The 24,546-nt window shown below is 44.5% G+C and overlaps 1 protein-coding gene across 3 annotated transcripts in view; it reads left to right on the plus strand.

The window, feature by feature from the left end:
- Window positions 1-20,156, plus strand: part of LOC121541709 (colorectal mutant cancer protein-like) — a 121,892-nt gene extending 101,736 nt beyond the window's left edge. For all 3 annotated transcript variants that reach the window (XM_041850960.2, XM_045208115.1, XM_045208116.1), the window contains 5 exons: window positions 7,352-7,586; window positions 8,356-8,568; window positions 16,696-16,787; window positions 16,887-17,009; window positions 17,507-20,156. In XM_041850960.2, the coding sequence (XP_041706894.2) occupies window positions 7,352-7,586; window positions 8,356-8,568; window positions 16,696-16,787; window positions 16,887-17,009; window positions 17,507-17,687 (844 nt within the window). In that variant the 3' untranslated portion in view covers window positions 17,688-20,156. The remainder of the gene's footprint in view (window positions 1-7,351; window positions 7,587-8,355; window positions 8,569-16,695; window positions 16,788-16,886; window positions 17,010-17,506) is intronic.
- Window positions 20,157-24,546: the final 4,390 nt, after the last annotated feature.

Here is a 24,546-nt window from a genome sequence, read left to right on the forward strand (position 1 = left end):
TACAGTGGGGAGAACAAGTATTTGATACACTGCCGATTTTGCAGGTTTTCCTACTTACAAAGCATGTAGATTTAGATGTATGATTTTTAAGTAATTAATTTGCATTTTATTGCATGACATAAGTATTTGGTACAGAAACCTTTGTTTGCAATTACAGAGATCATACGTTTCCTGTAGGTCTTGACCAGGTTTGCACACACTGCAGCAGGGATTTTGGCCCACTCCTCCATACAGACCTTCTCCAGATCCTTCAGGTTTCGGGGCTGTCGCTGGGCAATACGGACTTTCAGCTCCCTCCAAAGATTTTCTAATGGGTTCAGGTCTGGAGACTGGCTAGACCACTCCAGGACCTTGAGATGCTTCTTACGGAGCCACTCCTTAGTTGCCCTGGCTGTGTGTTTCGGGTCGTTGTCATGCTGGAACACCCAGCCACGACCCATCTTCAATGCTCTTACTGAGGGAAGGAGGTTGTTGGCCAAGATCTCGCAATACATGGCCCCATCCATCCTCCCCTCAATACGGTGCAGTCGTCCTGTCCCCTTTGCAGAAAAGCATCCCCAAAGAATGATGTTTCCACCTCCATGCTTCACGGTTGGGATGGTGTTCTTGGGGTTGTACTCATCCTTCTTCTTCCTCCAAACACGGCGAGTGGAGTTTAGACCAAAAAGCTCTATTTTTGTCTCATCAGACCACGTGACCTTCTCCCATTCCTCCTCTGGATCATCCAGATGGTCATTGGCAAACTTCAGATGGGCCTGGAAATGCGCTGGCTTGGCAGGGGGACCTTGCGTGCGCTGCAGGATTTTAATCCATGACGGCGTAGTGTGTTACTAATGGTTTTCTTTGAGACTGTGGTCCCAGCTCTCTTCAGGTCATTGACCAGGTCCTGCTGTGTAGTTCTGGGCTGATCCCTCACCTTCCTCATGATCATTGATGCCCCACGAGGTGAGATCTTGCATGGAGCCCCAGACTGAGGGTCATTGACCGTCATCTTGAACTTCTTCCATTTTCTAATAATTGCGCCAACAGTTGTTGCCTTCTGATCAAGCTGCTTGCCTATTGTCCTGTAGCCCATCCCAGCCTTGTGCAGGTCTACAATTTTATCCCTGATGTCCTTACACAGCTATCTGGTTTTGGCCATTGTGGAGAGGTTGGAGTCTGTTTGATTGAGTGTGTGGACAGGTGTCTTTTATACAGGTAACGAGTTCAAACAGGTGCAGTTAATACAGATATTGAGTGGAGAACAGGAGGGCTTTTTAAAGAAAAACTAACAGGTCTGTCAGAGCCAGAATTCTTACTGGTTGGTAGGTGATCAAATACTTATGTCATGCAATAAAATGCAAATTAATTATTTAAAAATCATACAATGTGATTTTCTGGATTTTTTAAATAGATTCCGTCTCTCACAGTTGAAGTGTACCTATGATAAAAATTACAGACCTCTACATGCTTTGTAAGTAGGAAAACCTGCAAAATTGGCAGTGTATCAAATTCTTGTTCTCCCCACTGTACAATATATATACAAAAGTATGTGGACACCCCTTCAAATTAGTGGATTCGGCTATTTCTGCCACACCCGTTGCTGACAGGTGTACAAAATTGAGCACACAGCCATGCAATCGACATAAACAAACATTGGCAGTAGAATGGGCTTACTGAAGAGCTCAGTTAATTTCAACGTGGCAAATTTCTGCCCTGCTAGAGCTGCCCTGGTCAACTGTAAGTGCTGTTATTGTGAAGTGGAAACGTCTAGGAGCAACAACGGCTCAGCCGCGAAGTGGTAGGCCACACAAGCTCACAGAACAGGACCGTGCTGAAGCACGTAAAAATGGTCTGTCCTAGGTTGCAACACTCACTACCGAGTTCCAAACTGCCTCTGGAAGCAACGTCAGAACAATAACTGTTCGTCGGGAGCTTCATGAAATGGGTTTCTATGGCCGAGCAGCCGGACACAAGCCTAAGATCACCATGCGCAATGCCAAGCGTCGACTGGAGTGGTGTAAAGTTTGCCACCATTGGACTCTGGAACAGTGGAAACACGTTCTCTGGAGTGATGAATCACGCTTCACCATCTGGCAGTCCGGCGGACAAATCTGGGTTTGGCGGATGCCAGAAGAACGCTACCTGCCTGAATGCATAGTGCCAACTGTAAAGTTTGGTGGAGGAGGAATAATGGTCTGGGGCTGTTTTTAATGGTTCAGACTAGCCCCTTAGTTCCAGTGAAGGGAAATCTTAACACTACAGCATACAATGACATTCTAGACGATTTTGTCCTTTCAACTTTCTGGCAACAGTTTGGAGAAGACCCTTTCCTGTTTCAGCATGACAATGCCCCCGTGCACAAAGCGAGGTCCATACAGAAATGGTTTGTCGAGATCAGTGTGGAAGAACTTGACTGGCCGGCACAGAGCCCTGACCTCAACCCCATCAAACACCTTTGGGATGAATTGGAATGCCGACTGCGAGCCAGGCCTAATCGCCCAACATCAGTGCCCGACCTCACTAATGCTCTTGTGGCTGAATGGAAGCAAGTCCCTGCAGCAATGTTCCAACATCTAGTGGAAAGCCTTCCCAGAAGAGTGGAAGCTGTTATAGCAGCAAAGGGGGGGACCAACTCCATATTAATGGCCATGATTTTTAAATTAGATGTTCGTCGAGCAGGTGTCCACATACTTTTGGTGTGTGTGTGTGTGAGTGTCTTCTAACTGTTTGTTCTTGTTTGAGAATGTCTGCACATTGGTGAATATCCCATGTCATGCAATGTGTTCAATTCACACGTGTTCCTGTTTCTTTTCTATGAGGATCTTTCTAGTTAATTATTTAAATGTCAATCCATATTGAAACATAATTAAAGCCAACCCTCTGCTCAAGTGCCCATGACAGTTCAGGCAAGGAAGCCGCTCCCTAAACAAAGCTTTCATCTACAGTCACTGCTCTGGGAGAAAAAGACATGACATTCATATGCGGCTCACATGTAAGTCAGAGGCATAACAGACAATTGGCAATTAGTGTAGGAGATGAGAGAGAGTCCACAGTGCTCTGCTGTGGATGCAAGTACACTCTAGAGCAGTGGTCTCCAACCTTTTCTAGCATGAGAGCTACTTTCTAAAAAATGAAAAAAGCTACTCTTACATTTTTTTATAGCTTTCAAATAGGCACATAATTCTCATCTACCCTGCAGCTCTTCTCCGTGTCCTTGGTGTGAAAGAGATGTGCTTTCTTTCATAATACCTGGTAAAATAATGGTTAATAAACAACCCTAAGGGACCCCATACAATTATTTTTATATTTTCCAGAATTCTAGAAGTCATTTAGACAGGTTACCTTGGCGTTCTTGGGCACAGGGACTACGATGGTCTGCTTGAAACATGTAGGTATTACAGACTGGGTCAGGGAGAGGTTGAAAATGTCAGTGAAGTCAGCTGGTCAGCGCATGCTCTGAGTACTCGTCCTGGTAATCCGTCTGGCCGCGCGACCTTGTAAATGTTAACCTGCTTAAAGGTCTTACTCACATCCGGCTACGGAGAGCGAGATCAGACAGTCGTCCGGAACAGCTGGGGCTCTCATGCATGGTTCAGTTTTGCTTGCCTGGAAGCGAGCATAGAAGGCATTTACAGTGCATTCGGAAAGTATTCAGACCCCTTGACTTTTTCCACATTTTGTTACGTTACAGCCTTATTCTAAATCAATCTACACACAATACCCCATAATTACAAAGCGAAAACAGAAATACCTTATTTACATATGTATTCAGACCCTTTGCTATGAGACTCGAAATTGTGCTCAGGTGCATCCTGTTTCCATTGATCATCCTTGAGATGTTTCTACAACTTGATTGGAGTCCACCTGTGGTAAATTCAATTGATTGGACATGATTTGGGAAGGCACACACCTGTCTATATAAGGTCCCACAGTTGACAGTGCATGTCAGAGCAAAAACCAAGCCATGAGGTCGAAGGAATTGTCCGCAGAGCTCCGAGACAGGATTGTGTCGAGGCACAGATCTGGGGAAGGTTACCAAACTATTTCTGCAGCATTGAAGGTCCCCAGGAACACAGTGGCCTCCATCACTCTTAAATGGAAGAAGTTTGGAACCACCAAGACTCTTCCTAGAGCTGGCCACATGGCCAAACTGAGTAATCGGGGGAGAAGGGCCTTGGTCAGGGAGGTGACCAAGAACCCGATGGTCACTCTGACAGAGCTCCAGAGTTCCTCAGTGGAGATGGGAGAACCTTCCAGAAGGACAGCCATCTCTGCAGCACTCCACCAATCAGGCCTTTATGGTAGAGTGGCCAGATGGAAGCCACTCCTCAGTAAAAGGCACATGACAGCCCGCTTGGAGTTTGCCAAAAGGCACTTAAATGACTCTCAGACCATGAGAAACAAGATTCTCTGGTCTGATGAAACCAAGATTGCAATCTTTGGCCTGAATGCCAAGCGTCATGTCTGGAGGAAACCTGGCACCATCCCTACGGTGAAGCATGATGGTGGCAGCATCATGCTGTGGGGATGTTTTTCAGCGGCAGGGACTGGGAGAATAGTCAGGATCAAGGGAAAGATGAACGGAGCAAAGTACAAATAAATCCTTGATAATAACCTGCTCCAGAGTGCTCATGACCTCAGACTGGGGTGAAGGTTCACCTTCCAACAGGACAACGACCCTAAGCACACAGCCAAGACAACGCAGGAGTGGCTTCGGGACACGTCTCTGACTGTCCTTGAGTGGCCCAGCCAGAGACCGGACTTGAACTCGATCGAACATCTCTGGAGAGACCTGGAAATAGCTGTGCAGTGATGCTCCCCATCCAACCTGACAGAGCTTGAGAGGATCTGCAGAGAAGAATGGGAGAAACTCCCCAAATACAGGTGTGCCAAGCTTGTAGCGTCATACCAAAGAAAACTCAAGGCTGTAATCGCTGCCAAAGGTGCTTCAACAAATTACTGAGTAAAGGGTCTGAATACTTATGTAAATGTAATTTTCTTCATTTAAAAAAAACAACCTGTTTTTGCTTTGTCATTATGGGGTATTGTGTGTAGATTGATGAGGGGAAAAAAGCAATGTAATCAATTTTAGAATAGGGCTATAACGTAACAAAATGTGGAAAAAGTCAAGGGGTCTGAATACTTTCCAAATGCACTGTAGATTGTCTGGTAGGTTCGCGTCACTGGGCAGTTCGCAGCTGGGTTTCCCTTTTGTAATCCTTGATAGTTTGCAAGCCCTGCCACATCCGACAAGCATCAGTCGGCATAGTAGGATTCGATCTTAGTCCTGTGTTGACTCTTTGCCTGTTTGATGGCTCGTCAGAGGTAGAAGCGGGATTTCTTATAAGCTTGCGGATTAGTGTCCCTCTCCTTGAAAGCGGCAGCTCTAGCCTTTAGCTCAGTGTGGATGTTGCCTGTAATCCATGGCTTTTGGTTGGGATATTATTTACTTACGGTCACTGTGGGGACGACGTCGTCGATGCACGTATTAAAGAAGTGACTGATGTGGTAAACTCCTCAATGTAATCGGATGAATCCCGGAACATATTCCAGTCTATGCTAGTGAAACAGTCCTGTAGCTTAGTATCCGCTTCATCGGGTCACTTCCGTATTGAGCTGGTACTTCCTGTTTTGAGTTTTTGCTTGTAAGCAGGAATCAGGAGGATAGAGTTATGGTCAGATTTGCCAAAGGGAGGGCGAGGGAGAGCCTTGTATGCGTTTCTGTGTGTGGATTAAAGGGGATCTAGAAATGTGTCGCTTCTAGTTGCACAGGTGACATGCTGATATAAAATGTAGATAAAACTGATTTCAGTTCCCCTGCATTAAATTCACCGGCCACGAGAAACGCCTCCTTTGGGTGTGCGTTTCCTTGTTTGCTTATGGTCCTATACAGCTTGTTGAGTGCGCTCTTAGTGCCAGCATCGGTTTCTAGTGGTAAATAGTCAGCTACGAAAAATATAGATGAAAACTCTCTTGGTAAGTAGGATGGTCTGCAGCCAATGTTCCCTCTAATTTTTTTCGGCACTAAGGAAATTTCAGGTCTGCTGAGTGCAAACTTAAACGTTATGAAAATTCTGTGCAACTTCCAGCGTGCGTTCACTGTGAACACTGAGGCTGTACCGCATTAAGTCACAGTTTCAGACAGTGGTCAAGTAGGCTGCTGTGGCTATTTGATCATAATGTAGGCCTACAAGAGTGGCCTACCATCAAAAACAATGGATTAAATGCATCCCATAACATTTTAACATGGAAATAGATGTTCTATCATGCAAACCTACAATAGAAGCCAATGTGTCGTGTTCAATGTAGGCCTACATTCCATGACTTTTGGAGAAAGAAACATGCAGGGCTTGACATTAACCTGTTTATCCATTTTCAGGTGACTGAAAATGTTGTGGTGTTTGATGCAAGAAACCACTTTACAAAATATAATGTGTTATTATTCCCATACCATTATTACAGAGAATCAGACAAATTATGCTACCCGATGCTTATCGGCTACTTAGCTTATTCAAGCCTGTCTCAAAATACAACACTGCCCCTTTAAGACAAAACAAAAAAAGCTCTTTACCAGACTCTTTTCAAAGATGTCTAGAAATGTACACGTTTTGTGCTATTGTAGGAAGCAATCACTCCCCCATTGCTGACTACAATTATCTATAACTGGGCTAATTACTCATTAACTAGCAAAGGATATGAACAAATGTGCACATGTGGCTACATGCAGCTCTCACTTTGATCTCAAAACAAGCGCATCTTGGTTATGCCGCACCGGTCTGTGTAGAGTACGGCTGAGTTGTGCATGTCAATGCAATAGATTCCTACTCCTTCAACAAAATCTCTTGCATAGTTTGTTTTGTTTCGTTATGTTGCATTGACTAATATCTGGCTAATATTGCATTGATTCGATCACAGTTCCCACAGTAAAGGGAAACGTTGAAAGTGTTAACTAAGGGGGAAAACTCTAGAAAGTTAAATGAAGTTCAATCTCGTGCTTCTCTGCGCGGGCTGATATTTATTCTGCGCGGCAGTCCAGGGGAGCTTAGAGGGAACATTGCCTGTTGCTTATCATGAGGTATTCTAACTTCATCTTCAAATCAAATCATCTTCGTCTCCCAAGGACACTGTGTATAGCAAAGAGTAAAAACAAGTCTCTGGTCTCTGGGACGATTTCTACACAGTATTTGGTGACTTCCTTTCTTCCTGTGTCAGACTCGCAAGGTACAGATCTAGGAACAGTTTAGCCTCTGGTCGTGATCTTAACTGTTCAGGGGGAAATGAAGACCACTTTCTAGATGCTAGCTATCATCCAACAGAGCATCATTTTACGAGGTCTCTCATCTCCATCTTTGTGTGTGTGTGTACTCAGCACCACCAGTTCCACCACCAGCTCGTGCGACACAGACTTCTCCAAGGAGGACGAGCAGCGGCTGAAGGACTACGTGCAGCAGCTGAAGAATGACCGTGCGGCGGTTAAGCTGACCATGCTGGAGCTAGAGAGCGTTCACGTCGACCCCCTCAGCCTTGAGGTCAAGCCCCGGGGAGACGCGCACCGTCTGGACCTGGAGAACGCCGTGCTGATGCAGGAGCTCATGGCCATGAAGGTGAGAGGGAGGATGGGAGAGAGCGAGCGAGAGTGCGGCACACATTTTATAACTAATTTCATGCAATTCTACTCATTTTGCCAGGGGGCTGGAGAGACATTTTTCAGTTTTTAATATGATATCTAAGTGAGAGTGACTAACAAAACCAATGGGGGGCCCCCCCCCCGGTTGTTAATTCAACCACGATTACTACAAGTTTAGATAGCTGGCCGCTAGACAAACTTTCCAATCTAAAAAAAATTATCAGGCATGGGCTAATTGAGTCACTGTCAGTAACCAGGTTTCCATCAAACCTTTTTATGCGAGTAAAGTACATGTCGGATAAATAATGTCACAACAGGCCTGATGGAAACTGCACGTGTATGTAAACTTTCCAAATGTCGACAAAACAAAATACGCTAGACAAGGTGGGATCTTTTTTGTGTCTGTAAAATTAATTATGTGAGAAATATTGATATAATAACCATCATATGGAAGTAAACTTGGAGTCACATGATGGTATGTTGTGTGGTCCTCCCACTACGACTTGGGAAAGCGGGCAGTTTATGAGGCTACAGATGAAATGAGGTATGATGAACTTCACAGGGTGGTGAAAGTGCACAGTGATGAGCTTGAAGGTGTTCCTAATGTTTGGTATACTCAGTGTGTATCATTCTTTCCTCCCTCCCTTTTCCCCTTTCCTCCATGTGGTTACAACACCCCTTGATAAGAATAACTTGTAGCTTGTTTATATTAACTTGTTAACCCTTTATTTTTATCCCCCCCCCAGGAGGAGATGGCGGAGCTGAAGGCCCAGCTCTACCTGCTGGAGAAGGAGAAGAAGGCAGTGGAGCTGCGGCTGAGCACGCGGGAGGCCCAAGAGCAGGCCTACCTGGTGCACATTGAGCACCTGAAGGCCGAGGTGGAGGAGCAGCAGGAGCAGCGCAGGAGATCCCTCAGCTCCACTGGGAGTGGTAGTAAAGATAAGAGCCAAGCCGCCAAGGTGAGTGGACAACACACACGCATGCACACACACTTGCCCCAAACAACCACCCAACATTGGCCTCTAAGATTTATACTGGCTGCATGGCAGGGGCAAGTGCCAGGGTGAGGGTGCACCCATATTTACGCCCTAAATTCTCGACACGAAAAGAGACCTCGTCCACCTATGGAAACACCAGCCACAGCCCCTAACAGGTCTACCACAGAGCAGGGTTCAGGCTTGGATTGAGATTGAGACTTGTTGACGGTGTGTCTCTCTCCTGTACGCAGTAGCATTCACTCTGAACCAGTCAGTCACATGAATCATTGAAGAGGTTGGAGGCTGAGTCACAGCTCTGTCCACTCACTGCTCTCTCTCCTCTCTTTGGAGTGTCTCTCTCTCTCTCTCCATCGTTCTCTCTCTCGATCTCCTCTCGTTGGAGTGTATCTCTCCCCCATTTCCCTCTCTCTCCCCCCTCTGTCTTGTTGGCCCCATTCTTCCTCCTCTCCATCTCCCTCATACCTTGTCTGTCTGTATATATTTGGCTCCTGGGATGAGTGGTGCTTTTCTGAGTCCCCATACACAACAGTCCTAAAGCTGAGAGGGCCTGTCACTCTGAAGGGTTGGCAGTTGCACACTAGTACTCCCCTTAGTGAAAGTCTCCTGTGTGAGAAAGAAGTCTCTACTCTACTACTAAAATAATTGGAGACTTTCTCAGTCTGTTGGGGTTTTCCTCTGGGGAGCTGTCTGTCTGTACTCTGAGCTGTGGCCCTAGAGGAGGGGCCACTGTGTGTCTGTGAGAGTCCTACTGTATACACACAGTGATAGAGATCAAAATAAACCTGGAGATGGGGAGAATACAAGAATGGACTTAAGAGTATTGAGAGGGAGGAAAAGTGGAAGAAGTGGGAGAGAAAAGAGAATGTTGAGTACAAGAAAGGAAAAGTGAGAGGAGAGGAGGAAGGAAGGCAAATGGAGGTGAAGACGGAGAGTGAAGTATTTACTGTATAAGAGGACAAGAAAATGAGAGGATGAGAAGAGAAAGTAGACAAATGAGGACTTACAGAGCCCCAAGTGCAATTCTAAACTATCAAAGACTTTTACCTGAACTCCAAGAGGTCTGGGAGGTCAATTCGAAATCAGAGCGCTAAGCCCCTCACACCATCCATGCGCTAGTCTTCTCTGCCCATTTCTTTAATACAGATAGATAGAGATCAGCTGTGTGTCTGCCAGGATTAAGAAAGTGAATAGAATAGAGGTGTGCTTCTCTCTGATCATAGCCTTGAGCCTCCAATGATGGTGGCACTACATCAGCCTTGTAATCCACTGGATACGATAACAGTGCCCTTCCATGTCCGCTGGCTGGTATAGGGAATACGTGAACACACACATGCACTTCACATCTCTAGGCATGCACACACACACACACACACACACATTCCAAAACACACCCTTACAGCTTTACATGCAGACACACATACACACACTACCTTAAAGCTCGAACCCCCCTTCTCTCCCTGCTATCACCGTAGCTCCGTTTGTTCAATGAAGCTTACTCCTTGGTTGCTAGGAGCAGCCAGCGTTGAACATGCCAATCAAAGGGCCATCTTTGAAGGAAGGTGCTTTTCAGAGTGAAAGCCAGAGCAGCCACTATTATTGCCTTTCTTATTGTTAGGGTCTAGAAATGGCCTGTTTTGATTGTATTTCACACACTGGGCAAGACTCTAATAGCCACACATACCTCCCGCTGTGGGGGAGTGTACACGCATGCACTCTCACTCACACACACCATGTTAGATCATTCCGCTCTGTCAGGGCCCATGATCAGAGCCATTCATCACCTGGAGCGGCGGATGTTTGTAACACGCATACACACACACACTGCAAGCCCAATCAAGCAAAGTGCACACAGCACAAAGGCTATTACCCAACACGCACGCGCACACACACACACACACACAACACCAGCATCTCCCAGTATCTTCCCCTCCTCCCTTGTCTCTTCCTATATCCATTTCCCCACTACCTTAATGGAAGCCATGTTCCAATCTCCATCATCAGCCCTGTAATCAAATCAGGCTAGCAGGATAGCAGGCCCTGAATGTGTGACAGCATACCTGTAACTCGATAAATCATGTAGCATGCTAAATGAATACTCTGACATGCTTGTCCAGTGTGATCGGGCTGTATTGTTCTGTTGTCCAGGTGTAAGGCAAATACACAGGGATAAGTGGTTGAAGCATTGACTATATATGAATGCACAAAGCCATCGAGTTTTATGTAGACATAACATGCACAGTTTGAGCTAGTCCAGGAAGTGACGTTGCAGGCTAGCTCAGTGCTGCCCCCTCTCATTGAGTAACTCAAGTTGCAGGCTGCCATTAGCTGTTAAATTATCCTTATAACTACTTTTGTGTGCTACTTTAAAATAATCGGTTCAAGGACATACATCTGGTGTAATAGAAGCAATTATTGGTACCATCATTGTATTCAAAAAATGTTTTTATTTACACTAATATTGACCACGAAGATTGCCATTTTCCAATTCATTATAATGGGGATCCTGCTTTCTGGAAACAACAGCCTACAGTACACCGGACGGCCTTGAACTTCATGGCTTCAATGAGAGGGGGCAGTCGTTCTCCCCTGGGTTGGTGGTAGTGCTGCCACCTAATGGACCAGGCTTTTTACTGCATGTGACAGTTGTGGTAAAAGTTGCCCCTAACCACAGATCTAGGATCAGATTACCTTCTCCAAATCGCATAGCCACAGGAAAATGAAATGTTTCCAAAATTATATAATTACTCCTGTCTGAACACTGCCTTAATTTGGGCAGTACGCTTGCCAAATATTGAACGGCTTGTTGTGTTGTGGCAATAGAAATATAATCCATAGAACCCAGCTAGCATATAACGTTCCGAGAACCATATGTGTCTTAGAGCTTGCTAAAAGCGTGGTTGTCCTATGGCCATTTTGCATACAACCTTCCCATAACGTTTTCTACAGGTTTCCTCATGGTTCTTTTTAAAGTCCTGTTCTCAGAACGTTCAGAGAATGTTGAGAAACAACGTTCTTCTGTAGGAATTCCAGTACTTCAGCATTATGTTTTCTGCAGGTTTCCTCATGGTTCAATTTAAAGTCCTGTTCTCTGAACATTAAGAAAACTTTCCATAAAAACCACAAGAAAACATTAGTAACGTTCAAATATATACATTCCGTTCTCAGCGTCAACAAAACTCATGGGTATGCTCTAAATGGCTGTCAGTCCTGACTTGAATGGGCACTTTCGTTGTATGGATTCTATTTCTATAGATTTTAGTTCTCTTTGTGCTGTCAGTGAATAGCTAAAGGGCTTTTGCAAATATCAAAATACAATCGCGGGAAATACGTTTGGAAAGCAAATGCTTACTGCTGAAAAGTGAAGACAAATTTGTCAGGAAAATCTACCTCTTTTTTTTTTTTGTTCAACAACTCTGACGAACAGCACTGTTTTTAAGTAACTCATGCCTATCTTGAGACCATCACTGGTACGGGTGAGTCAGTGCCACTGGAAAGTTTATTTAGTAGCCTATAATATTTATATATTTCCTCCTAATATTGTACAATCTGTGTTTCTCCTTTATTTTTGTTGGCCCTGGGCCAGGTCAAGAACAAGGCCCGGTTTCCCAGAAGCATCTTAAGGCTAAATTAATCTTAGAACCATAGGATCCTCTAACAATGATGCTTTTGGGAAACCAGGCACAGGTTGTTTTTATTATCTGTTTGACAGTGTCAGAGTAGCCACTCATTTTGGTCATTTGTGTAGTATAAAAAAAGATTCTGATAATGTCTCCTCTCACGTAGCCCTAAATTACGTCTCCTCTCATGTAGCCCTAAATTACATCTCCTCTCATGTAGCCCTAAATTACGTCTCCTCATGTAGCCCTAAATTACGTCTCCTCTCATGTAGCCCTAAATTACGTCTCCTCTCATGTAGCCCTAAATTACGTCTCCTCTCATGTAGCCCTAAATTACGTCTCCTCTCATGTAGCCCTAAATTACGTCTCCTCTCATGTAGCCCTAAATTACGTCTCCTCTCATGTAGCCCTAAATTACGTCTCCTCTCATGTAGCCCCCCCCCATGTGTGTAAATCGTAAAAACACTTCTGCTGAACTGTATGCCATTAGGCAAACGCGATGATAGAATGTGTTATTATAAAGGGATTTTTGTTAACTTGATCACTGTAAAGCACTGATCAGAGTCCAAAACGTGTAGGCACAACAGTGTTTTAGAATATTGGCCCATTGGCATTCATACTTTTGCAATTATCAGCGTGGATCAAGCAATTTCTCCAACTGTCAACACATTCAAATGAATAGAGGACGTGTACATGGGACGCATTGGTTGGGAATTTTGTGGAGGTGTGCGGTCGAGCTGTGCATCCCCCGCGGATGGTGGTCTCAGAGCCGTGTAGCTACGTCACAATGGGACGCGGGACTATCGCGTCTCTGCATCTGTGGATTTTTATTTAACCTTATTTTATCAGGGAGTCATACTGAGACAAAGGTCTCTTTTACAGATGAGCCCTGAATTACAGAAATTACAGAAAATACACACATGAAAATATAAATGCAAAATGCAAGCAGAAAGAAAAACGAACACAATCAGTAATAAGGTCCTCAATTAGCTTTCAGAATTGCCCTAGAGACACCAGCACATCAAATTTAAGAACATTTTGAAGATTGTTCCACAAGTAAGGTGCAAGAAAACTAAAAGCTGATTTACCTAACTCAGTGGAGACCGAAGGAATTTCTAGAGTTAGCCATCCCTGAGACCGGGTGTGGTAACTCGTATGTCTAAAGTTTAGTAATGATGTTAGGTACAGTGGGACTATTTGTAAAAGGGCTTTATAAATGAAAACATAGCAATGTATCAACCTATGTGACATCAAAGAGGGCCAACCAACTTTCTGGTAGAAAATGCAGTGGTGAGTACTAAAATTGCCGCCTGTCATAAAGCGCAGTGCACTATGATAAACAGCTTTAATGAAGTGGCAGCTGCGTTCATATAGATGTCGCCATAGTCTAGGACCGATAGGAACGTCGACTGAATAATATGCTTTCTACTATTTAGCGAAAGGCAGGACATATTTCTATTGAAGAGGCCCATTTTTATTCTCAGCTTCTTAACTTCTTCAATATGCTTTTTAAAAGACAGCTTTTCGTCTATCCAGATGCCCAGATATTTGTAAGCAGGGACACGATCAATATGGACACCCTCCAAAGTACATACGCTTATATCATCAGACTTATTTTTATGCGCTCTAGAGAACAACATATACTTAGTTTTATCTGCATTCAGTACTAATTTCAGGTCAGTAAAGTTTTTCTGTAATACAATGAAGGCAGATTGTAGTTCAGATAGAGCCTGGTCAACCGTGGGGGCAATGGCATCATCGGCATACAAGTGCAGGTTACAATCCCTTACAGACAAGTCGATATTGTTAATGTAAACAGTAAAAAGTACAGGACCCAGAATCGACCCCTGCGGGACACCTTTTGTAAAATCCAGGAAACCTGATTTCACACCATCAGTAGATATACAGTACATTGAGTTCTATCTGTCAAGTAATTGTTTTAACCTTTTACATACAGTCTGGTCTAGGCCAATTGAGGAAAGCCTCTGAATTAACAGTGAGTGATCAACAGTATCGAAAGCCTTTGACAGGTCAATGAAGAGGGCAGCACAATGTTGCCTTTTATCCATACAATTAACCACATCATTTATACAGTGGGGAGAACAAGTATTTGATACACTGCCGATTTTGCAGGTTTTCCTACTTACAAAGCATGTAGAGGTCTGTAATTTTTATCATAGGTACACTTCAACTGTGAGAGACGGAATCTAAAACAAAAATCCAGAAAATCACATTGTATGATTTTTAAGTAATTAATTTGCATTTTATTGCATGACATAAGTATTTGATACATCAGAAAAGCAGAACTTAATATTTGGTACAGAAACCTTTGTTTGCAATTACAGAGATCATATGTTTCCTGTAGGTCTTGACCAGGTTTGCACAAACTGCAGCAGGGATTTTGGCCCACTCCTCCATACAGACCTTCTCCAGATCCTTCAGGTTTCGGGGCTGTCGCTGGGCAATACGGACTTTCAGCTCCCTCCAAAGATTTTCTATTGGGTTCAGGTCTGGAGACTGGCTAGGCCACTCCAGGACCTTGAGATGCTTCTTACGGAGCCACTCCTTAGTTGCCCTGGCTGTGTGTTTCGGGGCGTTGTCATGCTGGAAGACCCAAGGAGGTTGTTGGCCAAGATCTCGCGATACATGGCCCCATCCATCCTCCCCTCAATACGGTGCAGTCGTCCTGTCCCCTTTGCAGAAAAGCATCCCCAAAGAATGATGTTTCCACCTCCATGCTTCACGGTTGGGATGGTGTTCTTGGGGTTGTACTCATCCTTCTTCTTCCTCCAAACACGGCGAGTGGAGTTTAGACCAAAAAGCTCTATTTTTGTCTCATCAGACCACATGACCTTCTCCCATTCCTCCTCTGGATCATCCAGATGGTCATTGGCAAACTTCAGACGGGCCTGGACATGCGCTGGCTTGAGCAGGGGGACCTTGCGTGCGCTGCAGGATTTTAATCCATGACGGCGTAGTGTGTTACTAATGGTTTTCTTTGAGACTGTGGTCCCAGCTCTCTTCAGGTCAATGACCAGGTCCTGCCGTGTAGTTCTGGGCTGATCCCTCACCTTTCTCATGATCATTGATGCCCCACGAGGTGAGATCTTGCATGGAGCCCCAGACCGAGGATGATTGACCGTCATCTTGAACTTCTTCCATTTTCTAATAATTGCGCCAACAGTTGTTGCCTTCTCACCAATCTGCTTGCCTATTGTCCTGTAGCCCATCCCAGCCTTGTGCAGGTCTACAATTTTATCCCTGATGTCCTTACACAGCTCTCTGGTCTTGGCCATTGTGGAGAGGTCGGAGTCTGTTTGATTGTGTGTGTGGACAGGTGTCTTTTATACAGGTAACGAGTTCAAACAGGTGCAGTTAATACAGGTACTGAGTGGAGAACAGGAGGGCTTCTTAAAGAATAACTAACAGGCCTGTTAGAGCCGGAATTCTTACTGGTTGGTAGGTGATCAAATACTTATGTCATGCAATAAAATGCAAATTAATTACTTAAAAATCATACAATGTGATTTTCTGGATTTTTGTTTTAGATTCCGTCTCTCACAGTTGAAGTGTACCTATGATAAAAATTACAGACCTCTACATGCTTTGTAAGTAGGAAAACCTGCAAAATCGGCAGTGTATCAAATACTTGTTCTCCCCACTGTAACTAGGGATGCAGCAGAGATCAAATCAAATCAAATCAAATTGTATTGGTCACATGCGCCGAATACAACAGGTGAAATGCTTACTTACAGCCCTTAACCAACAGTGCATTTATTTTTAACAAAAAAAGTAAAAATAAAACAACAAAAAAAGTGTTGAGAAAAAAAGAGCAGAAGTAAAATAAAATAACAGTAGGTGATAGTGCTATGACCTGGTCTAAAATGCGACTGATGTACATTTCAAAGATAAAGATCTTAGCTGAGAATTAATCAAGGATTCTAACATTTTAGCTAGGCAAGAAAGTTTAGAAATAGGCTGATAAAAAAAAATAAAAAAAATAGTGTTATTATTTAGGTCACAAGGGTCACCACCTCAAGGGGGAGTACATGGGCCGCCTTCCAAACCTTGGGGATAGTACCAGATATAATATGGGTTAATGATTCAGCAATCAGGGGAGCAGAGAGCTGCAGCAAAAATGTATCAAGCACATCAGCTCCAGTGGATTTTTTTTTACATGCATTTTAAGCAAGGCATCTAGCACATCACAGATAGTACATTGTTGAAATGAAAACAAAGATTGACTAGAAGTTGACGGGTTAAACGTTGAGTCAGCTAGAGGCTGGCAGAGGGAAGAGCAGTTGATTGACTGACAAGGGTCAACTACACCACCGTTAATTACGCTTAAGTGTTTGATCTGTAGGCAGCCTAATCACCTCAGCCCAGCACTTCACCAGGCATAGTATGAGAATGGTCAATAGTAGCAGTGTATGGTTGTAGACCAGCTCCTCATGGTATTGTTATGTTCCAGGATTGTGGAGACTCTCCGGCCATCAGCCTATCAGACCTGAGGACACTGAATGATAGCGACCTGGCAGCAGAGCTCACCAACGCAATGAGACGGTAAGAAACCCAACACACTGTGTGTGTGTGTCTCTGTGTGGATGTCTGTCTATCTGCTATGTGTGTGTGTTCCTGACTCATCCCATGTGTGTGTCTCAGGGAGAAGAAGCTAAAGGGGCGTGTCCAGGAGCTAGTGGCAGCGCTGGAAAGACTAACCAAGAGTAGCGAGGTCCGCCACCAGCAGAGTACCGAGTTCGTCAATGATCTCAAACGGGCAAACAGGTAACCATAGCAACACTCATAGAAGGGGGAGGAAATATTTTTGGTTATTAAAAGTGAAAATGTTTGTGGAAAATACATTTGGCTTTATAGTGTGTGTGTATGTGGGGGGGGGGGATTGTCTATGGCTACCCATAGATAAAGAAGATGAACTCATTGGACTATTGAATGAATACAGTGGTGCTATTGGGATTCAGATCTTTTATAACTGTAGTTGGTTTGCATTATAATACAGGGTTGCCATCTAGTGGGAAATGGGTGAATTGCTGCACTATTCTTTATGGATAGCAAAAACACAATTGTCCTAAACACATTGACGCTTAGTTGCTACATTTAACCATTTCTCTTTTACTTCAACCCCTTATTACCTCTGTGACTTGACTCACCACATCAAAACCAACTGAGGTCAATCCATCTGTCTGTCTGCATTGTCCTGTCTAGCCATTTGACTCCGTCTCTCCTCTCTAACTTGTCGCTCTCTCGCTTTCCTCTCTGTCCAGTAACCTGGTGGCGGCGTATGAGAAGGCCAAGAAGAAGCACCAGGGCAAGCTGAAAAAGCTGGAGGCTCAGATGATGGCCATGGTGGAGCGCCACGAGACCCAGGTTCGCATGCTCAAACAACGCATCGCCCTGCTGGAGGAGGAAAACTCACGGCCACACACCAATGAGACCTCCCTATGAGAACTGATGAGACGTCGCTATGAGAACTCACCAGACGTCGCTATGAGAACTCGCCAGACGTCGCTATGAGAACTCACCAGACGTCGCTATGAGAACTCACCAGACGTCGCTTTGGGAACTCACCAGACGTCGCTTTGGGAAGTCGCTTTGAGAACTCACCAGACGTCGCTTTGAGAACTCACCAGACGTCGCTTTGAGAACTCACCAGACGTCGCTTTGAGAACTCACCAGACGTCGCTTTGAGAACTCACCAGACGTCGCTTTGAGAACTCACCAGACGTCGCTTTGAGAACTCACCAGACGTCGCTTTGAGAACTCACCAGACGTCGCTATGAGAACTCACCAGACGTCGCTATGAGAACTCACCAGACGTCGCTATGAGAACTCACGAGAACTCATCGAAATGAGAGACATCGCAATGAGAGACATCGCAATGAGAGACATCACTGTGAGAACTTTCAGCCAAAACCCACAGCGCCACACCAACAGGACCTCCGCGTGAGCAATGCAAGGAGACTTCATGTCCACATTATTATATGAAACATCATTACGAGCAACGGTTAGAGGAGGGGACGAGGGAAAGGAAAGGCTGGTGTGTGTGTGTGCTGAGAATGTAACCCTTCCCTACCAACCCATAGACACCCTGCAGTCCTATTGGGCACATACACGTGGGGGAAGACACTCTGCGGTGATAGCTTCCAGTTCATTGGCCAGCAGATGGACAGGTAAAACTGCCAGGACCAATTGGAGTTGAAGCTACAAATGACAGCTGTCAATCATCTCTGGAGAACGACACTGAAACCGGTAGAGGAAAAGTGTCATTTTATATTTTATGAGAGCTGCACTATAAGATAAACTAACTATCCTTACTGGCAAATTATTAAGTATTATCTCCCACTTTATTTCAAATGTTACATTTCATTTGTTAGCCTTTTTGTTATCTCAAGGTTTGACTGCAAATTATTTTGAAAGTTTTTTTTAATCGATGTTGCCATTTAGCGTTATTCCATTTAGTTGCCATTTAGAACTGTTTCCCCTTTAAGGAATACCTTTCTATCAGCTCTACTTAACAACTTCCCAGTTTTCAGTCTACAAAGTACACTTTGCCATAGTGAAGACTTACTGAACACAAGGGCTCTATTCACTCAAACCTGGGTTTGATGTCTGGATTTCTCAAAAACAATTATTCTTGCACTGTTAGAATGCTTTTTTTTTAATTCAGTAGCTCAAAAAAAGTATGCTTACAGTGTAAAATAAAAATAAATACAACCTCAACTTACTTAACCCCGCACAGGTAGAAATGTTGTATTTGACGTAACCGGCAAACCTGCTTCCCAGGTTTGATTGGATTGGGCCGTAAATCAATACCTCAAAGTGCACAAAATGTCCTTCCAATATGAATGGCAGTGTTTCAGCATCAGCCTTCAACTATACAGCAGTGAATCGCAAGATACTGTAGTAGGTGTGTGCGCATGGAGGGGAGATGACAATAGGGCTGTGTGTGTGAGAGAAAGAGAGAGGAGAGAGAAAGGGGGAGAGTATATATGAGAATGTTTGAGGCAGAGATCCAAGATTATGCCTTTTGTCACCCCCTTCATGAACACAGATTTGTTGCACACACACAAACATCCTCTCCGGCCGAGGCACTTTTCACTTCCCTCTGGACAATATCACCACATTGCCTTGTTGAGGACTTTGTTTTTCTGCGAGACTTAAACCCAGACCTCAATGTTAACCAATGGCTGCCTCTCGCTCTCGGGATGAGGGAACCACATACTTACTATTCTATAGCAATCTGAGATGCTGCATTCTCTCACTCTACCTGACTACTGTTGCTAACTACTATAAATCGGCATAAGCAGAGAGCCTGGCACCCAGGTGACACCCATGTTTCTAGATAACCATCAGTAGCCTAGTATACAGATGTTTTAATTAGGCAGGGTTGGATCAATTCCATCTCATTTATTTCATTTGAAAAATTGTCATTGGCAATATTTTCTTCAATTCATTAACTGAATTTCCATTTCATTCCTGAGTTTGAATGTATTGTACCCCATTCCTGCTGTTTGGAACGATCCACTGCGAAAGAAAGCAGTGGTGTGTAGACGAGTATAGGAGTGATGTAATTTCCTCTCAATAAACTGTCATAGTAATGACTTATCTCACAAAAACAGTCAATACCTGTATTCTGTTTCTGTTGTGCTTCTCGGGCATACAACACAAGTGAATCTGGGGCATACTCCAGTGGAGTGGTTGGTCTCATCTTCTGTTCTGTGAATGAGACAAGAAGGGTTAGAGGGGTGGGCAAAGGGAGGGGGTTGGGGGTAAGGAAGGTGGGTTGGCAAACTAATGACATTATTTGCACAGATCTGTTTTGGAATCAAATCTTGGCAATCATTGTTTTGTTGATTTTAAGAGGTTGTATTTGTTTATATAATAAAGTAATAAACCAATTTAAATAAATGCCAACTGAGTGCTTGTCTGTTTTTCTTATGCTACAATGCTCATGTCATTAAAAACAAGCATTTATTCATTCAGAAGACTAAGTATAATTTAGAAAACCATGATATGTCTCTGTCTTCCGAGATTTGATTATATTTGTTGTAGTGTTAAACGTAAATCATAGTCCGACGTCCCATTGTGACATAGCTACACAGCTCTGAGACCACCATCCGCGGGGGAACGCACAGGCCGAACGCGCACCTCCCCACAATTCCCAACCAATGCGTCTCCTCTATTGATTTTAATGTGTTGACAGTTGGAGAAATTGCTTGAGAATTCAAAAAGTATGAAACCCAGCGGTCCAATATTCACTGATGTGCATACGCGTACATGTTTTGGACTATGATAAATCCTTTACACTTATAAGAGATCCCATTAAATTACTGTTCGTATTCTAATTCCTAATTCTATGGCTACACTGCTAATTGCATGTGTTGTGTATCTGTTTCCATAGTAACGTCATCAACAACTAAAGTAACTTCAGTAAAGTCTAGTCTACTGTCCACCTATGAAATGTATGGGATTATAATGATGACAGAACTACGTGTGTTTTGTGTTTTGAATTTCGTGGTCACACATTGAGATTTGTGTTTGCAAGTAGGATTCGCAAATGTGTCATGATGTGTGAAATATTTAACAACAGTCGCAAACTTGTAACTTGACATTTGAATACATTCAGTAAGATTTACATTTTAGTCATTTAGCAGACGCCCTTATCCAGATTGACTTACAGTTAGTGAGTGCATACATTTTCATACTTGTGTTATTTCATAGTTTTGATGTCTTCACTATTATTCTACAATGTAGAAAATAGTAAAAATAAATAAAAACCCTTGATTGAGTAGGTGTCCAAACTTTTCACCGGTAGTGTGTGTGTGTGTGTGTGTGTGTGTGTGTGTATACACTGCTAAAAAAAATAAAGGGAACACTTAAACAACACAATGTAACTCAAAGTCAATCCACTTAGGAAGCAACACTGATTGACAATACATTTCACATGCTGTTGTGCAAATGGAATAGACAACAGGTGGAAATTATAGGCAATTAGCAAGACACCCCCAATAAAGAAGTGCTTCTGCAGGTGGTGACCTCAGTTCCTATGCTTCCTGGCTGATGTTTTGGTCACTTTTGAATGCTGGCGGTGCTTTCACTCTAGTGGTAGCATGAGACGGAGTCTACAACCCACACAAGTGGCTCAGGTAGTGCAGCTCATCCAGGATGGCACATCAATGCGAGCTGTGGCAAGAAATCAAATCAAATCAAATTTTATTGGTCACATGCGCCGAATACAACAGGTGCAGACATTACAGTGAAATGCTTACTTACAGCCCTTAACCAACAGTGCATTTATTTTTAACAAAAAAAGTGTTGAGAAAAAAAGAGCAGAAGTAAAATAAAATAACAGTAGGGAGGCTATATATACAGGGGGGTACCGGTGCAGAGTCAATGTGCGGGGGCACCGGCTAGTTGAGGTAGTTGAAGTAATATGTACATGTGGGTAGAGTTAAAGTGACTGCATAAATAATTAACAGAGTAGCAGCAGCGTAAAAAGGATGGGGTGGGGGGGCAGTGCAAATAGTCCGGGTAGCCATGATTAGCTGTTCAGGAGTCTTATGGCTTGGGGGTAGAAGCTGTTGAGAAGTCTTTTGGACCTAGACTTGGCACTCCGGTACCGCTTGCCGTGCGGTAGCAGAGAGAACAGTCTATGACTAGGGTGGCTGGAGTCTTTGACCATTTTGAGGGCCTTCCTCTGACACCGCCTGGTATAGAGGTCCTGGATGGCAGGAAGCTTGGCCCCAGTGATGTACTGGGCCGTACGCACTACCCTCTGTAGTGCCTTGCGGTCGGAGGCCAAGCCGTTGCCATACCAGGCGGTGATGCAACCAGTCAGGATGCTCTTGATGGTGCAGCTGTAGAATTTTTTGAGGATCTGAGGACCCATGCCAAATCTTTTCAGTCTCCTGAGGGGGAATAGGCTTTGTCGTGCCCTCTTCACGACTGTCTTGGTGTGTTTGGACCATGATAGTTCGTTGGTGATGTGGACACCAAGGAACTTGAAGCTCTCAACCTGTTCCACTACAGCCCCGTCGATGAGAATGGGGGCGTGCTCAGTCCTCTTTTTTTTCCCTGTAGTCCACAATCATCTCCTTTGTCTTGGTCACGTTGAGGGAGAGGTTGTTGTCCTGGCACCACACGGCCAGGTCTCTGACCTCCTCCCTATAGGCTGTCTCATCGTTGTTGGTGATCAGGCCTACCACTGTTGTGTCGTCGGCAAACTTAATGATGGTGTTGGAGTTGTGCCTGGCCATGCAGTCATGGGTGAACAGAGAGTACAGGAGGGGACTGAGCACGCACCCCTGAGGGGCCCCCGTGTTGAGGATCAGTGTGGCAGATGTGTTGTTACCTACCCTTACCACCTGGGGGCGGCCCGTCAGGAAGTCCAGGATCCAGTTGCAGAGGGAGGTGTTTAGTCCCAGGATCCTTAGCTTAGTGATGAGCTTAGAGGGCACTATGGTGTTGAATGCTGAGCTGTAGTCAATGAATAGCATTCTCACGTAGGTGTTCCTCTTGTCCAGGTGGGAAAGGGCAGTGTGGAGTGCAATAGAGATTGCATCATCTGTGGATCTGTTGGGGCGGTATGCAAATTGGAGTGGGTCTAGGGTTTCTGGGATAATGCTGTTGATGTGAGCCATGACCAGCCTTTCAAAGCACTTCATGGCTACAGACGTCAATGCTACGGGTCGGTAGTCATTTAGGCAGGTTATCTTAGAGTCCTTGGGCACGGGGACTATGGTGGTCTGCTTGAAACATGTTGGTATTACAGACTCAGTCAGGGACATGTTGAAAATGTCAGTGAAGACACTTGCCAGTTGGTCAGCACATGCTCTGAGTACACGTCCTGGTAATCCGTCTGGCCCTGCGGCCTTGTGAATGTTGACCTGCTTAAAAGTCTTACTCACATCGGCTACGGAGAGCGTGATCACATAGTCATCCGGAACAGCTGGTGCTCTCATGCATGCTTCAGTGTTGCTTGCCTCGAAGCGAGCATAGAAGTGGTTTAGCTCGTCTGGTAGGCTTGTGTCACTGGGCAGCTCGCGGCTGTGCTTCCCTTTGTAGTCTGTAATAGTTTTCAAGCCCTGCCACATCCAACGAGCGTCAGAGCCAGTTTAGTACGATTCAATCTTAGTCCTGTATTGACTCTTTGCCTGTTTGATGGTTCGTCGGAGGGCATAGCGGGATTTCTTATAAGCGTCCGGGTTAGAGTCCCGTTCCTTGAAAGCGGCAGCTCTACCCTTTAGCTCAGTGCGGATGTTTCCTGTAATCCATGGCTTCTGGTTGGGGTATGTACGTACGGTCACTGTGGGGACGACATCATCGATGCACTTATTGATGAAGCCAGTGACTGATGTGGTGTACTCCTCAATGCTGTCTGAAGAATCCCGGAACATGTTCCAGTCTGTGCTAGCAAAACAGTCCTGTAGCTTAGCATCTGCGTCATCTGACCACTTTTTTATTAACCGAGTCACTGGTGCTTCCTGCTTTAGTTTTTGCTTATAAGCAGGAATCAGGAGGATAGAGTTATGGTCAGATTTGCCAAATGGAGGGCGAGGGAGAGCTTTGTATGCGTCTCTGTGTGTGGAGTAAAGGTGGTCTAGAGTTTTTTTTCCTCTGGTTGCACATTTAACATGCTGGTAGAAATTAGGTAGAACGGATTTAAGTTTCCCTGCATTAAAGTCCCCGGCCACTAGGAGCACTACATCTGGATGAGCGTTTTCCTGTTGATTTATGGCCTTGTACAACTCATTCAGTGCAATCTTAATGCCAGCATTGGTTTGTGGTGGTAAATAGACAGCTATGAAAAATATAGATGAAAACTCTCTTGGTAAATAGTGTGGTCTACAGCTTATCATAAGATACTCTACCTCAGGCGAGCAAAACCTTAGTATTTGATTTTGTGCACCAGCTGTTGTTTACAAATACACACAGACCGCCACCCCTTGTCTTACCGGAGTCAGCCGTTCTATCCTGCCGATGTAGCGTATAGCCCGCTAGCTGTATGTTACCAATGTCGTCGTTCAGCCACGACTCGGTGAAACATAAGATATTACAGTTTTTAATGTCCCGTTGGTAGGATAACCGTAATCTTAGGTCATCCAATTTGTTATCCAATGATTGAAGATTGGCTAATAGGATTGATGGAAGAGGCAGTTTACTTGCTCACCGTCGGATCCTTACAAGGCACCCCGATCTACGTCCACGATATCTCCGTCTCTTCCTCACGCGAATGACGGGGATTTGGGCCTTGTCGGGTGTCTGTATGATATCCTTCGCGGCCGCCTCGTTGAAGAAAAAATCT

This window comes from Coregonus clupeaformis, chromosome 27, assembly GCF_020615455.1.
Source record: "Coregonus clupeaformis isolate EN_2021a chromosome 27, ASM2061545v1, whole genome shotgun sequence".
Lineage (NCBI taxonomy): Eukaryota > Metazoa > Chordata > Actinopteri > Salmoniformes > Salmonidae > Coregonus > Coregonus clupeaformis.